This window comes from Pararge aegeria, chromosome 10 (genome assembly GCF_905163445.1).
Source record: "Pararge aegeria chromosome 10, ilParAegt1.1, whole genome shotgun sequence".
Taxonomy (NCBI): Eukaryota; Metazoa; Arthropoda; class Insecta; order Lepidoptera; family Nymphalidae; genus Pararge; species Pararge aegeria.
In genome coordinates, this window is record NC_053189.1 from 4,260,490 (window position 1) to 4,275,788 (window position 15,299).

The window sequence follows — 15,299 nt, forward strand, 5'->3', positions numbered from 1 at the left end:
ATGACAAGCAGTGCATTTTATCCAAAAACAGTAAAAACGCGCAGTAAAACAGTGCAACAGTTTCGATTGATCTCGAAGAAGGTTGTCAAATAATGCCTCAATTTACAAGCATATTTGGGAAAAGTACTTTTAATATTTTTTTAATTATTATTAACAGGGTGGATTTCTGCCCGCTCGCCTCGTGAAGTCAACGACGGAGAACTTCGCGTCGGAAGCGTGCGCTCAAGACATTGAAGAGTTCGCCGAGCGTTCCGTACAACAGGCCCTGGAGACCGCCTTAGTTTGTACGCGCCCCGCGCACATACTTTTCCTATTTTCCCCATTTTATGATAAATATTTAGAAAACAAGACGTAGGTAAAATAATTACTGTCAACTGCTAAACGGAGAAAGTGTCTAAATCCTTCGATAAACACTACTAAAGTGGAGTGGTTTCAATATTAGTCGTGTACACGGTTTCTGTATGTTCTTAATTCTGTGACGAACACATTGCGATTTCAACAATCGTTGTTATTGCCTTTTTTTAATACACTCGTTCCCATTGCATATTGCAAACAATAGAATAGTTTCAGCCAATCAGAAGATAATGTTGTTATCAATAAAATGAGAGCGATGTGCGTCTACTAAGCGAGTGCGTCTCAATTTCGCTTTATTATCACTAACAGATGATTCTTTAAGCTAAGAATTTGATCAGAAGAACACAAAATAAAGCTTTTTTTTCTTATTTCTGTACAAGTTAGACTTGACTTGTCTTCACCTGATGCTAAGTTTTGATGAATACTGAGATACTAACGGGCTTACCTGTTAAAATTGAAAGCCAGGATTCCCAAATTGAAATCAACACCACGATATTTACTACCAAAAGATCAGACATTTAAAACATATAATAACTAATAAATTATGACAGTGATTACAACTTTGCAATCCGGCAAATGGCCGCTAACTCGGAACCAACATATGTGCATTCTCGCAACAACGCTTAGCGTTCCCACTTTCCAGTATCCATCGCGTTACGCGATGCGTTATTTGATTGCACTATTTTCTATAATTAATGAGTTAGAAATAATAACAAACAAAAACCTTAATTAAATTAATAAATAAATATACTACGACAATACACACATCGCCATGTAGCCCCAAAGTAAACGTAGCTTGTGTTATTGGTACTAAGATAGCTGATGAATATAATACACATATATACATATAATATGTATTCCGTTACACCGTTCCGTAAATGGGATAATATTCTTGGCGAAATAGTATTTAAACACAAGCTAATAAAATTTTACCTTAGCTCACAAATTGAAGCAGCGAGATTTGTCTATGCAAAATGAGTTCTGTTTGGAATAAGTGAATAAACAGGAAGTCATTTAATCAGTAAGATATATTTGTTGTTTTGTGTATTTTTTTTTATGTATTTTATTTTTTTATTTTTTCTACAATTTTATTTTATTTTCTTTAATTACTTTTATTTACCTACTTGTTTAATTTAAACTGTTTAATATGTTCTGTTTGTGTTAGTTTTAGTTTTATTTGCTCTCTGTTACAGTTTGTTTGGATTTTTTTTAATTTAAATTTTTTACTTAAATTTACTCTAGTTATAGTAATAACGCAACGGGCGTCGCGGTTGTTTGCTCAGTCTGATACTGGTGTAAACTGAAAATCAGCGCTGAGCATTGTTGCTAATGCACAGCATAAGGCTGAGTTTGCGGCCATTTGCCATATTGTTAATATGAATTGATAATCTTTTGGTTAATAATCTTGTATTATCAATAGTGTATGGCAATAAAGGATTTTTGTTAATATAAAGATAATTCTATCATTTATTATTTTTCTTTTTTTTTTTTAAATTATTAACAATGCTTAAGAATAAATTAAAAAACACTATTAAAAATTTATAAAAAAAAACTTCCACCCTACGCTTGCGGGGCTTTTGAATGCCCAAGCAACCGGTAGTCTGGGCTCCAGAGTGAGAAACCTCCTCACAATACGCGCCGTTTCAAGGACTACTGCCTTCTGTATCCGACCCTTGATCCAACAACCAAGCGAAAGCTTCTTGAGATGTTGGTCGAAGCTTTTCGCGAGAAGACCATTGACTGAAACGACTATCGGAACAACAACCCCTGAACTGTAAGCCCTGAACTCGTAGGTAGTGTTGCCCAAATTCAGTCTTGGTCTTGCAGTCTTGGTCTTGTTCTTGCGTTTTTGCAAGACCAAGACCAAGAACAAGACCGCGTATTTTTAGCAAGACCAAGACCAAGACTGACCGTGCAAGACTTGAGCAAGAACAAGACATAGCCTGCAAGACTCTTGCGTCTTGCAGCTAGGACTTAGCGCTATTTCACGGAGTAGTTAGGTGTAACAGTTCGGTGTATAGGTAGGTAGGTACGCTTAGGAATTCTATGAGACGCAAAAAACTATATCAAAGAATATGAAAAACTGGACCTATGCGCATTACGACTAATACCATAAACATAGCGAATAAAAAAATATCTATTAAAATCAAACTGAGTGCATGCATAGTTATGGTTATGATACACGCGCCGGCGGCTTCTTTTGAAATCTAAAACAATCGTTGCCGCCGCGCCGAAATCATAACATTTGACACTATTCATGCAAAATAATTTCGAATTTTAAGAGTACCTACAGGTGTTCCAAAGAATAAATAAGTTTCAGAGTGCTTAGAATGAAAATGAATACATTATACTGATCACGCAAGTAGTATTATGATTAGGATAAAATGGTGAGGATAGGTAGTAGATGTCATAATAATTCATTCTAGTAAGTAATTATAATATTGATTACTTATATGGTTTTAAACTAATTACTTAGGTACTATTATTGTACATTTAGTCATTATATTTCTTAAGTTTTTACAAGAAAAAATAGCAAAAAAGTGTTCGAATATCTCTGAGAGAGATGATGAGAGTAAGTATTTACTAGCTGTGCCCGCGACTTCGTCCACGAGGAATAGTAACTTTGGAGGTATAGTGACGTTCAGGATTTATTTATTTATTTTAAAACTTCTGTCATCAAACATACAAACGAACTCTTCAGCTTTATTCAAATAAATGATAAATCGTAAAACTCTTTTATTAAATTTCTTATAAGTTGAGGGTTCAATCTCTTTCTAGACAGATAAGTATTGTTCTTTAAAATACAGTCAAGTTATTGTAATTAATTTGTTTTTTTACATGTTTTAGCAAATGTAAGCTTATAAATCATAAATGTTTATTAAGAAACAGTTACTTCCATGGAAAACGACATATAGGTCAGTTGATTTTTCGAATTTCTTATCAAATCTTCAGTTATTTATTAATCTGCTTGATCTTTACTATGGCTATGTTAATTCAAGCTCACAATGTTCCAATTCTAATACGTTTTTCTAAGATTTAAAGTAAACTTTAATAAATAGTAATAGACTAATAGGTAATTGCAAGACTTGCAAGACTCTTGCTGCAAGACCAAGACCAAGACCAAGACTGGGAGCGCAAGACCAAGACCAAGACCAAGACCAGGTGTATTGGCGCAAGACCAAGACCAAGACTGGCTAAGTCTCGTCTTGTTCTTGCATTTGGGCAACACTACTCGTAGGGCGTTAAGCGATGCCTGTGTATAGCTGGTCCACAGGGACCCCGTGTAAAAGCTTTGACAAAGGGCTTTTAACAAACTAACTTTTGCTTCCTGGCTACAACAGGCAAACCTGTGGACCAGCATAATATTACAGCGCACCGCCAAAGCTTCGGTAACAACATGTCCTAGATATTTAAATGCTTAACATATTTGTCTTAGTGCGATGATATAGCCTATAGCTTTCCTCGTTAAATAGGCTATCCAACACTGCATATATTTTTTAAATCGGACCAGTAGTTCCTGAGATCATCGCGCTCAAGTAAACGAACAAACAAATAAATTTTTCAGCTTTACACACTTTTTTACTTTTTAGCTGTCACAAAAATCTACCACTAGTAAAATTAGAGCGAGCAATTTTTGATACTCTCAAAAAAAAAAAACTATTATAGTGTAAAAGAATACCTTAGTGACAGCAATATACCTACTTAGTTAACTTTTCGAACTGTGTAACAACATTTGATTAATTGTAATTTGTCTAATTAATTTAAAATGACGTTATTACTTATTTCTGTTTATTGTATTTTTATTCTTTAAATTGTATTATTATTATTAATATTATTTATATATTAGTATCAGATAAACTGAAGGACGCAAAAAGCGTCTTCTCGCACAAGAGTCCTATTTATTTTTATCATCGCTCATAAAATGAGATACTTTGAGCTTGAGTTGAGCAAAAGTGCCGCTGGGTAGAGAATTTGACCCCAGGCTGCTCCCATGATGAAAAGGGCAAACGACTAGAGGTAATATAATATTACGATAGTAAATGTTGATGATCAGGACCCGAATGAAGTCTTTTTTTTGCTGCTGTTATCTTAATAAAGTGCTTTTGGCTTGCTATTAGTTAAATATATTCAAAATTCAATATGACGGATGTCTCTTTAAAATATGTAGGTACTCAAGAGGTAAAAATTGACAAATGAGTTAAGATTTCAATGGACGGGTACTACTGTACCTACAGATCTATCTGCAAATGTAATTTCTTTTAGGGAGTGTAAGTCTTTGCAGGCTTCATCAATCCATCGAAACCTAGGATGTTCCACAAGACATTTTTTTTCACGTGCGATCAGTTACGTGAAAAATAGATAGAAAAGTCGATTGGCGGGAAATGGCACAAAATAGGAGCGAGTTACTGGTGTCGGCCAAGATTATCTTTGGGTCACTAAGCCAGCGAAGGAAGTCAGAAATTAATACATAGTCATAGAAAAAAGTTTTTATTATTTTTGAAGCAGATTTATTAACCTATGTTCAGAGCCTATTAGGTGTGTCCTGATATGTTCATATAAACTTTGAATTTTTTATGAATGAATGAATGAATGAATGAATACGCTTTTATTGTACACCACAGAGAAAATTTACAGAGATACAAATACAACAGCACAATAAGGTAGAAAGTACAATTTGGCGGCCTTATCGCTAAATAGAGATCTCTTCCAGGCAACCAAAGGCATACAAGAAAATTTTATAAGAAATTAGTAGGTGGTACAACAAACAAAATTAAATATTAGGACTTAAAACTTTTATTTTAGTTTTTAAACTTTTTAGCTGATTACAGCTTATGAATATAATAAACATAAATACATATAATATACAGAAATTAAGGTGCTATGTTCGAATCTAGAAAGTACAATTTTGTACACATACCAACAAGTATTATCTATAGTTATTATTGTTATGATTGCGGAAAAAAAAAGAGCGAGAATGCCGAAAAGGAACCTGCTCAGGCTCGGCCTTGCTGTTGCCAGCTTGTTGTCATGGGCATGGATAATCTTATTTATAGTATAATCTTATTCCGACTCGCGCATCCGTCCCGTACGGATGTCTGTCTCGCAACCGATTGCTCGAGGTGAAAGTGTCAGTGGAAATCAGTGTCCGTTTCTGCGTTGTGGTAGTGCAGTGTAGTTCTAGGGTCTAGGATTCCTGTAAGTACACGTGTTATTATTAGCGTAGTTTAACACCCTCGTCACCTAAAGGCGAGGCCCCATAGGGCCACACCCTTTTTTTAGGCACACACCTCCCTGCATGGCAGGGAGGTCAACCGCTACCCCGGGGGCCGCCATGGCCCTCGCCGACTCCGACCTTAATCTGGAGGCCCTCTTAAAGGACCTCCAGGAGAATAACGCGGGTTACCTAAACCGCTTTAGGACTGTTAGGCCTAGAGTGTTCACGGACAGCCCGCAATCCCCGGCTCCCGCAGAGCCGATAACCGAAGACCCGGTCGCTATCCCTGCGATAGCGATCGAAGAATCTACCTCCCCGGCATCATCCGAGACCGACGACGGCTTCACCGTCGTCGGTGCTAAAAAGCGGAAGCTTAAGGCTTCCAAATCCAAGGCGAACCCGCCAAAGAAAGTGGTAACGGACCGCCCAACTAAGACCCAGTCCCAAGCGCCCCGCGCAGCGCCTCGCGCAACGTCCCAGGCTTCCCCTGCGGACGAAGACGAGCCCGAAGACTCCCCTATGGAGGAGCAACCCCAACCCAGGGATAGAATCCCACCTCTCTTCATCCGCGACAAGCTCGCATGGATGAAAATCATCCCGCTTCTTGAAGCGAACGGCATCGGCTTCACCGGTGCCCGATCCACCGCTATAGGCATTAGAGTACAGTGCCTATCCTCCGACGACCACCGTCGGCTAACTTCAATGCTCAGAGAGCATAATATAGGTTTTCATACCTACGCCCTAAGAGACGAACGCATTCTCCGCGTCGTCATTAAAGGATTACCGAAGGAGATTAGCTCCGAGGTAATAAAAGCCGACCTTTTGTCGCAAAATCTACCTGTCCTGGAGGTACATAGGATGTACAATACCAGGACGAAATATGTCTACGAGATGGTTCTCGTTTTATTAGAACTTTCCCCCGAAGGTAAAGAGATTTACAATCTCGAAAAAGTGTGCCACCTTTCAGGACTCACTATCGAGAAGCCCCATAACAGAGGCAAGGTCGGCCAGTGCCACCGATGCCAACTGTACGGCCATTCCGCAAGGAATTGTTTCGCCCGCCCTAGGTGCGTCAAGTGCCTGGGCGATCACGGCACCGCCGATTGCTCCCGACGGGACCCGACCGTCGACGAACCACCGAGCTGTGTACTCTGCTACACCCAAGGGCACCCCGCGAATTATCGCGGATGCCCTAAGGCGCCGCAGTTTACACGGCGCAGGGGTCCGCCGCCGGCTCGGAGACCCGCAGCACAGCCCGCCCAACGCTTCGTCCCAGCGCCGGTACCCGCTACCAGCGCATGGGCCAAGCCCCTTAACGGAGCGCCTAGCGCCTCCGCCCCCGCCCCCGCACCGGTGCCGGTAGCCCCTCAGGCCACCGCACCGGCAGCGGCCCACCCGGCCTCAGCGCCCTCGCCCATGCACCTATCTCCGGATATGGACCCCCTGGACTTCATCCAGTACCTCGTGTCTGCGGTTGACATGAACGAGGTAAAAGTATTCTTTGCAAAGGCAAAGGTCTCCCTCAACCAGGCTATGCGTGAGCACTCTAGCCTCCTAACAACCATCGGGACTATCCAAAAAGCAATCCGTTAATGGGTAGTACATATAAAGGTAGGGTAAAACCACACTCCCTGGCAGTCAGCTTCTTTAATGCAAACGGCATTATCGATCAAATGCATCAAATCCGTGAATTTATATGTGCACAACAAATCGATATCTTCCTAGTGCAAGAGACCTTCTTAAAACCTAGTAGAAGCGATCCCAAAGTTGGAAATTATAACTTAATTAGAAATGATCGGACCACCAACCGGTTGGGTGGTACCGCGATCTATTACAGAAGGGCTCTTCACTGCACTCCTCTCGATCCTCCACAGCTTACCAACATGGAAGCCTCCGTATGTCAGGTGGGTATGACCGGCCATCCGTCGATCATACTAGCATCCGTTTATCTCTCACCGAACAAAACCTTTTTAGAGAGTGACTTACTCGCTCTCCTCTCCTTAGGTGACTCTGTCATTTTGGCTGGCGACTTCAACGCTAAGCACACCGACTGGTCCCGCTCCACTAACGCGCACGGACGACAACTTAACATACTTGTCAGACGACCCGACCTCAACTTTATCGTAGTTGCCCCAGACTCGCCGACTCGCTTCCCGATGTCGGATAGTTCGATCGACCGACCGGACATACTCGACATAGCGCTCCTCAAGAATATCACCCTTCAGGTGAACTCTGTGGAAGTGCTATCCGAGCTATATTCGGATCACAGACCTGTCAAACTACAGCTAGGCCCCGTAGGCCCCGCGATCCTCCCGACCCGTAAAGTCATCGACTTCAAGAAGCTCTCCGGGCTACTCGAAGCGAAGGACTCTGTGCACCTCTCTAAAATTCCTGACGTCGTAGAGACATTAGAGCAAGCCCAGGCAGCCTCACTGCACCTGACCAACCACGTTTGTGACGCTACGAGCGAATGCTCCCGCGAGATGCCGTGCGGATTTTACCGCATGGTACTCACGGAGGACGCGCGAGAGCTAATCACAAACAAGAATAGGGCCCATAGGGAGCATGACAAATATCCGACACGACAGAATCGGTTAGAACTCTGGAGAGCCCAGAGGAAGGTAGTGTCTATCATTACCGCACTCCGACACGGACAATGGGACAGGTTCTTGGGGGAGCTCTCGCCATCGCGTAGTGCGTTCTACAAACTGGCGAAGGCTCTCAAAATGACCCGCGCTCCCGCCCTCCCACCGTTAGCACGCCCCGACCTTCCGCCCGCCTTTGAAGATATCGATAAGGCTGAATGCATGGCTGACTGCCTCGAATCCCAATGCTCTCCGAGCACCGTATCCATGGATAGGCCCCACGTCTTGCGAGTCGAAAGCGAACTCGCAACAATCCTCTCGACCCCTCCCGATGGTGAACCTCTCGCCCCGACGACCTGCGATGAAGTTCATACTATTATCAAGGGTTTCCACTCTAAGAAAGCCCCAGGCCCCGACGGCATTACCAATAAAACCCTAAAGTTACTCCCAGGACAAATTATCAACCTACTTGTGGTAATTTTTAATGTATTCTTGGCAAACTGCTACTTCCCCAACCAGTGGAAGGAAGCAACAGTCATAGGTATCCACAAGTCGGGCAAACCCCGCGACCTTCCCTCCAGTTATCGCCCTATAAGCCTCCTCAACACCTTAGCAAAGGTGTATGAGAGGGTAATATTACATAGACTGAAGGCAGTCGTAGAGGAGAAAAACCTCCTTAACGACGAGCAATTCGGCTTTCGAGCCAAGCACTCTTGCGTCCACCAAGCGCACCGCCTCACGGAGCACATACTGGCAGGATTCAATCGATACAGACACATGAGCCCCACTGGGGCCGTGTTCTTAGACATTGCCAAGGCCTTCGACAGGGTCTGGCACGCCGGCTTGTTGTACAAGCTGCACCATCTGGGCGTGCCAGCTAGTCTCGTTCGTTTGCTGCGAGCGTATCTCACCGATCGCACATTTCGCTATCGTCTAGACGGTACGCTCTCTTCCCCTAGACCCATACGAGCGGGAGTCCCTCAGGGCTCCGCGCTCTCCCCACTTCTATACGCGCTCTTCACGAGCGACATTCCCCGCGACCTACCGGCGACGGTCAAACTGGCCCAATTCGCCGACGATACCGCTCTCTTTGCGACCGATCCCAAAAAGAGCAACATTGCAAGTCGACTCCAAAAGGCGCTCCACCTGCTGGGCAAGTGGTTCCGCCTCTGGAGGATCGAGGTTAACCCCGAGAAGAGCGCAGCGGTGCTCTTCACGGGCAAACCGAGAGGCCGCTTCACGGTAAACCCCGCAGAGGTCACCCTCTACGGGCGTCCCATACCCTGGCAAGACAAGGCCAAATACCTGGGAGTAACGTTCGATCATAGAATGAGCTTCACCGCACACATTCGCAAGGCCCGCAACAAGGCTGCGTATGTGATGGGTCGTCTCTATCCGATGATTTGCCGCAAAAGCAAATTATCCCTCCGTCAAGGTAACCTTGTATAAAACGTGCATACGTCCCATTATGACATACGCCAGCGTCGTATTCGCCCATCGCCCTCACAGCTCCTACAGGAGCTTTCAAGTCCTGCAGAACAAATTTATGCGTATGACCACGGACAGTCCGTGGTACATGCGCAACGTAGATCTCCACCGAGACCTCGATCTTCCCACCATAGCCCAGTACATGAAAACATTATCAAAGACCTACTTTGAAAATGCAGTCCGACACCCCAACCCCCTAGTGGTCGAGGCGTCCACTTATACCCCCGTCCCCGACGTCGAACCAAAGCGGCGACGTCCGAAGCATGTCCTTGACGACCCTGACGACAAAATAACTACCGACAACGTGTCCCAACAACACACACACACGCAACATTCACAGCGTCTTCGCCGGCGAAGACGAGGGCCCCGATTTCTGACGTCATCCGGACGTGGATCCTTACCACGGTCACGGGGGCGTTCGGACTAAACAATGATTAGTCCAAAAGTCCACCAACAGTCAGATTAACGTCGAACCGAGCCGAGGTCCGAGTCCTCGCAGGAGGCACCCTCGGGTCGACGTCTCCCATACTCCCCCCGATGTCGTCGAGCCCTGGGGCTCTTCTCATGGCGAGCTTTCGCGCTCGCCCCACTCCCCCGGTGACGCCGTAGCAACCCCTTAGGAGGTTATCGGCAAGTGTCCTTCCGAAAAAGCAAAAGCAAGTATAATCTTAAATGCTGTTACCTGCGTTCTTTGTCCGCCTTTGTTACGGGTTTACACCATTATTTTCCTGGTATAAAAAGCAGCCTATCTTAATCTCCGTCCTTTGATCTAATTCTATGCCAAAAATCAAGTTGATTTTTGCTTAGTTAGGGCTTGAAAGAAGGACAAACAAACAGACTTTCGTATTTCTAATATTAGTAAGTATTTTCGGCGTAGCTCAAGGTTTCTGTCGGTAAGGGAAATCTTTCCTACTTCATACTATATCAAGGCAAAAAGTAGGAAAGATTATCAACACTCGATGTCTGGGACTCCAAAACGTGTTAAAATGATTATCCAAGTTTTATGATTATTCAGAATCACTTGTTTGTTTAGGGGGATTCATCATGAGAATGAGGTTAAGGCCGTAGTCCACCACGCTGGCCCAGTGCGGGAATGGTAGACTCCACACACCTTCGAGAACATAATAGAGAACTCTCAGTCATGCGGGTTTCCTTTACCGTTGAAGCAAGTGATATTTTAATTGCTTAAAGTATCACTCGCATTATTAAATATTACGATTATTTTTGATCGACGACGTTGTCCTGTGCCTGATATTTGAATCTACTATTAATCATCGATGTAATACATGCACCGTTTACTCTGTAATCAGTTTAAACTAACAAGCGAAATGCATTATGTGATGCACGAATAACATGTATTCGTTTCAATTAAATTATTATTGTGTTGAATAACAGTCACAGTTTTCCGTTGTATTGTCACGCATAGCGAGTAAAGCACAGTTGTAGCTATAAAATATCAAAATGGTAAAAAGGAGCCAAAGTAATATTTTCTATTTATTATTCGACAATATCAAAAGTAAATTGGGTTATTTTGGGGATATGACGAATTTGCATGGCATACGAAATGTGATTTCGACTTCCCATATAGGTTATTTGAAAAGGTAGGAAAATATCAATTCATATATAATTTTATAAATGCGAAAGTGTGTTTATCCATCAATAACGCAGCAACAGAGCAACGGATTGAGGTGATTAGGCATGGAAATAATTTATGAGCCATAGAGTGGCATGGGCTACTTTTTAGATTGGTAGAAGCAAAGGTCCTATGGGATACGCTTACGTTAACGCTCACGCTTTCGCTCGCGCTTGCTTGCTCGCTTGCTTTCATTTCTCCGGGATAAAAAGAAGCCTATGTAGCTCATAAACTAAAAAATCTTAAGTCAAAACAATAAAGTAAAAGATTATCTAATTTTTAGGACGGGGCATCCGTGACATCTTAAATAATTATGGTACTACAAGCTCCTGAAGCTAAACTAAGAAAAACACTATCTCTATGCCAAAAATCACGTCAATCTGTTGCTCAGATGGTGCGTGAAAGAAGTACAAAACGTGAGCGTAAATATTAATGTATGTGTGTAACGATTATAATATAGAACATAACACAAGGCTACACTACAGGTAGCCGGGGTAGACTTGGAAACCTCGAATGCTCGAACACGCTCGAAATTTACAAATCTTAGCGGTAAATGGAAAGACACAAGTCACAACATTGTTTACACTGTGTGCACTCTTCTGCATCCATGATCGACGTCCGATTCCTCCTGGCAATGTTTTTCAAATTACCACGCGAGTGAAGCTGCGGGTAAAAGATATCGTGATCTTCGTTTATTACGGTTTTTTTTGCAAATCCCGTGAAACCGATAAAAAGTACGCTTTCAAATAACTATATGCAAAAAGACCAAGTTGATTGCGTAGTTAGTGCGTGAAGAAAGAACAGACAAATACTCTTTTCCAATTACGTTACAAATGTAACAAATATACTTTTGCGTTTATGTTTAGATGATCTAGCGTCATATGATTCTTGCGTTTTTCACAAATTTTTCACATCCATACTTTTGTAATAAATCTGCAAATGTGTTTTTTTTACGTTAGGTTCAATCTCAGCAAAAATGCTCAAATGTTTGACATAGATACCTTAGAACCTGGAGACCAACAAAGTCTCTAGAAAAGTTTGGAAAGTGTAGAAGACCTCGAGAAACCAAAACAAAATACATTTTATTTTACTCTTACGTTACAGGGTTTAAATACTCGATAACGCCTGAACGATTGCGAGAGTTCATATCCATACGTATTAAACGTGTATACGTTCCATCACAATGTTTATAAGAGCTTAGAAGTCCTCAAGTATAGAGACATCGACCTACCGACCATAGCTCAGAACCAATAAAAAAAAAAATATATCATTATGCGATATTTTGAAAAATAATTTGAAACCCCAACCCGAGGCTTCTATTTATACTCCCGACCCCAGGCCAACACAAAATTCAAAAATTCTAAATTCATTTATTTCAAGTATGCCTAGTTATAAGCTCTTTTGAAACGTCAAGTATGTATGTTTGTGTGACTCTACCACCGGTTCGGAAAGCAGATTCTACCAAGAAGAGCCGGCAAGAAACTCAGTAGTTGCTCTTTTCCAACATCAACATTTACAATCATTTTGCGGTTTGGATTGGTGGGCACACACGAATAAATAACTACAGACAATGTGTCCCAATTAGGTAATACATGCAATGCATGAGACTCGCAGAAGGTACTCTTCGGGCGACGTCCCCCTTTTTGACTCCAATGTCATCGAGCCGTGGCTAGATTTTGCGCTCGCCCCACCTCCCCGATGACGCTGTTGCAAACCTAAAGGTCCTTCCGAAAAATTAGAAATGTTCTGTTTCAGGGTGTTCTGGCTTGCCATATTAATATCATGCTGCTACGGCGCCGGCTCGATCTTGCAGTCAGCACTCAAGCTGTTCTCTACGGGTGCGGCATCCTACTCCGTGGAGACGAATTATTTGCATTGGGATACTCCGTTCCCGGCAGTTACCATTTGCGAGTCGGTACCTGAAAATAGCCAGTTATCTGCGTATTTGAAAGAGTAAGGACTATTTACCTACTAGGTTTCAAGAAATCACCATGATTAGCTTCGTAGTGGGCCTGTGCTGCCTCATATTCCAATGGCATTTGGCCTTTTGGCAGGCATCTTATTATATGTTAGTGATATCCCGTACCGGACTATACCCACATTGACTAAACCAATTTCTTGTGTTCGTAATTTTTTGTCCTGATTTTGCTTGCCTAAGTTACTCTTTATAACACTAGCTATCCGCGAGCGAATATTTCGTTAATACTAGTCCTCCCTCTGCGGAGATGATCGGGAACAAACAGACAGATTTTTTTAAATAGATTTTTTGACAATACTAATAGACTAACAATAATATATTTCGCACAGGAAAAAGAAACCTTCTAAATTATTCCAATTTTACAAAGACGTGTCGTACTGGAACGTGAGATACTGCAAAGTGTGTAAAGTTTGCAAGCTCAACGTGTCATGCAAGCAAGATTTTGAGCACGACGTTATGGAGATCAGACGCGATTGCCCGGAACTGCTTACAGATTGCTGGTGGGGCGGGAAGCATTACAAATGCTGTGACATGTGTGTAGTCTTTAGCTGTTATCACAATCATCATTATCAACTCATTAAATATAAATATATATAAATATAAAAATCATTTATTCACACGATTATTAAATAGTTACAGAAAGCATAGCTTAGTACTATGTTTGGTTGTATGGTATCTAAACTGAGTAAAAACTCGTACTATAGATATCAGTGCTCTCCCCTATATAATTAGTTTTGATACAAAAATTTAAGACAAGTATATTTTATTTTGGATATTGATTTAACTAACATGCAACATGCAAAAATATTAAAGAAAAATTAAATGGTGATTTAAATGTTTTAACAGGGTAATGCAGTAAGTGGATGTATGTGAGTACGGGTGTGTATGAGTTTGTGCATGAGTGTATGTGGATGTGTGTGTGTGTGTATGAACGTATGTGCGTGCGTGTGGGTGCTGCGTGCGTATTCGTGAGGCAAAGAATGTGTATGTGTGTGTGGGTAGTGCATGGATATATGAATGGATATATGCAGTACAAGGTACATGTGAGATCATTTTTGTAAGGATAGGAGATTCTCTGTGCTATCATAATCCAGCGCAAGAAGCCAGTCATGGACCTGCTTTTTACATCTATAGGATGATAGTGAGTGAACGGAAAGAATTTTATTGGCCTTATTGTACATGATTCATTACCGGCATTATATAGCATTTTCATTTACGCCTTTGGATCCCAGGAAGTGGTATGGTGCGATAAGGCTGCCAAAGTGTATCTTCTACCACTCTTTTATTTTAGCACTAGCGTACCCAACCCGCTTCGCCGGGCTAGACTTTGCTTTATTTTATTTAAACAATAAACTTACATCATTAAATGTTTTATTTAAGTCTCATAATATATTAAATCATTTATTTCTCTCCGTATTCATTCTCTTCTCGAACGGGTGAAGATCATAATCTACACCCATTTAACCCAACAATAGAATATCATCATCCCCACTAATATTATAAATGTCAATGTAAGTTTGTTTGTTACGCTTTCACGCAAAGGCGACTTGACCGATCCTCTTTAAACTTTGTACACATATTTTGGAAGTGTTAGAAGTAATATAGGATACTTTTTACCCCGACATTAAGCTCGGTTCCTTTGGGAGAGGGGATGAGTGTTTGACGATTTTACACAATAACTCCGACAAATTATAACCGATTTAAATAATTATTTTTGTACTATAAAGGTTATAGTATGTGTTTAATTTTGCCCAAACTGTGGTTGGAGATAGAGGATGGAACTCCTCAGCGGACAGCAGCAAACCCTTCATTTAAGTCTTAGCGATACTGAATACTTTAATTTTTTTTATATTTTCAACTTAATTAATGCCACATAAAAAAACAAAATCAAACGCAGACGAAGTCGCGGGCAACAGCTAGTAGTAAATAAAAGCTGTATTTGACAGTTTTACAGTTCAAAAATAGGAGTGCTTCGATCGTCACCAAACTTTACAGGATTACTCGCCAGGTCAATCCGGAGATTCTCTGAAAGTTTCATTGAAATCG

The 15,299-nt window shown here is 41.8% G+C and overlaps 1 protein-coding gene across 1 annotated transcript in view; it reads left to right on the forward strand.

The window, feature by feature from the left end:
- The window catches only part of LOC120627017 (sodium channel protein Nach-like), a 29,045-nt gene continuing 13,746 nt past the window's right edge, over positions 1-15,299 (forward strand). The window contains exons 1-6 of the mRNA XM_039894855.1: positions 1-30; positions 158-280; positions 10,520-10,578; positions 11,160-11,243; positions 13,031-13,228; positions 13,583-13,786. Coding sequence (XP_039750789.1) covers positions 1-30; positions 158-280; positions 10,520-10,578; positions 11,160-11,243; positions 13,031-13,228; positions 13,583-13,786 — 698 coding nt within the window. The remainder of the gene's footprint in view (positions 31-157; positions 281-10,519; positions 10,579-11,159; positions 11,244-13,030; positions 13,229-13,582; positions 13,787-15,299) is intronic.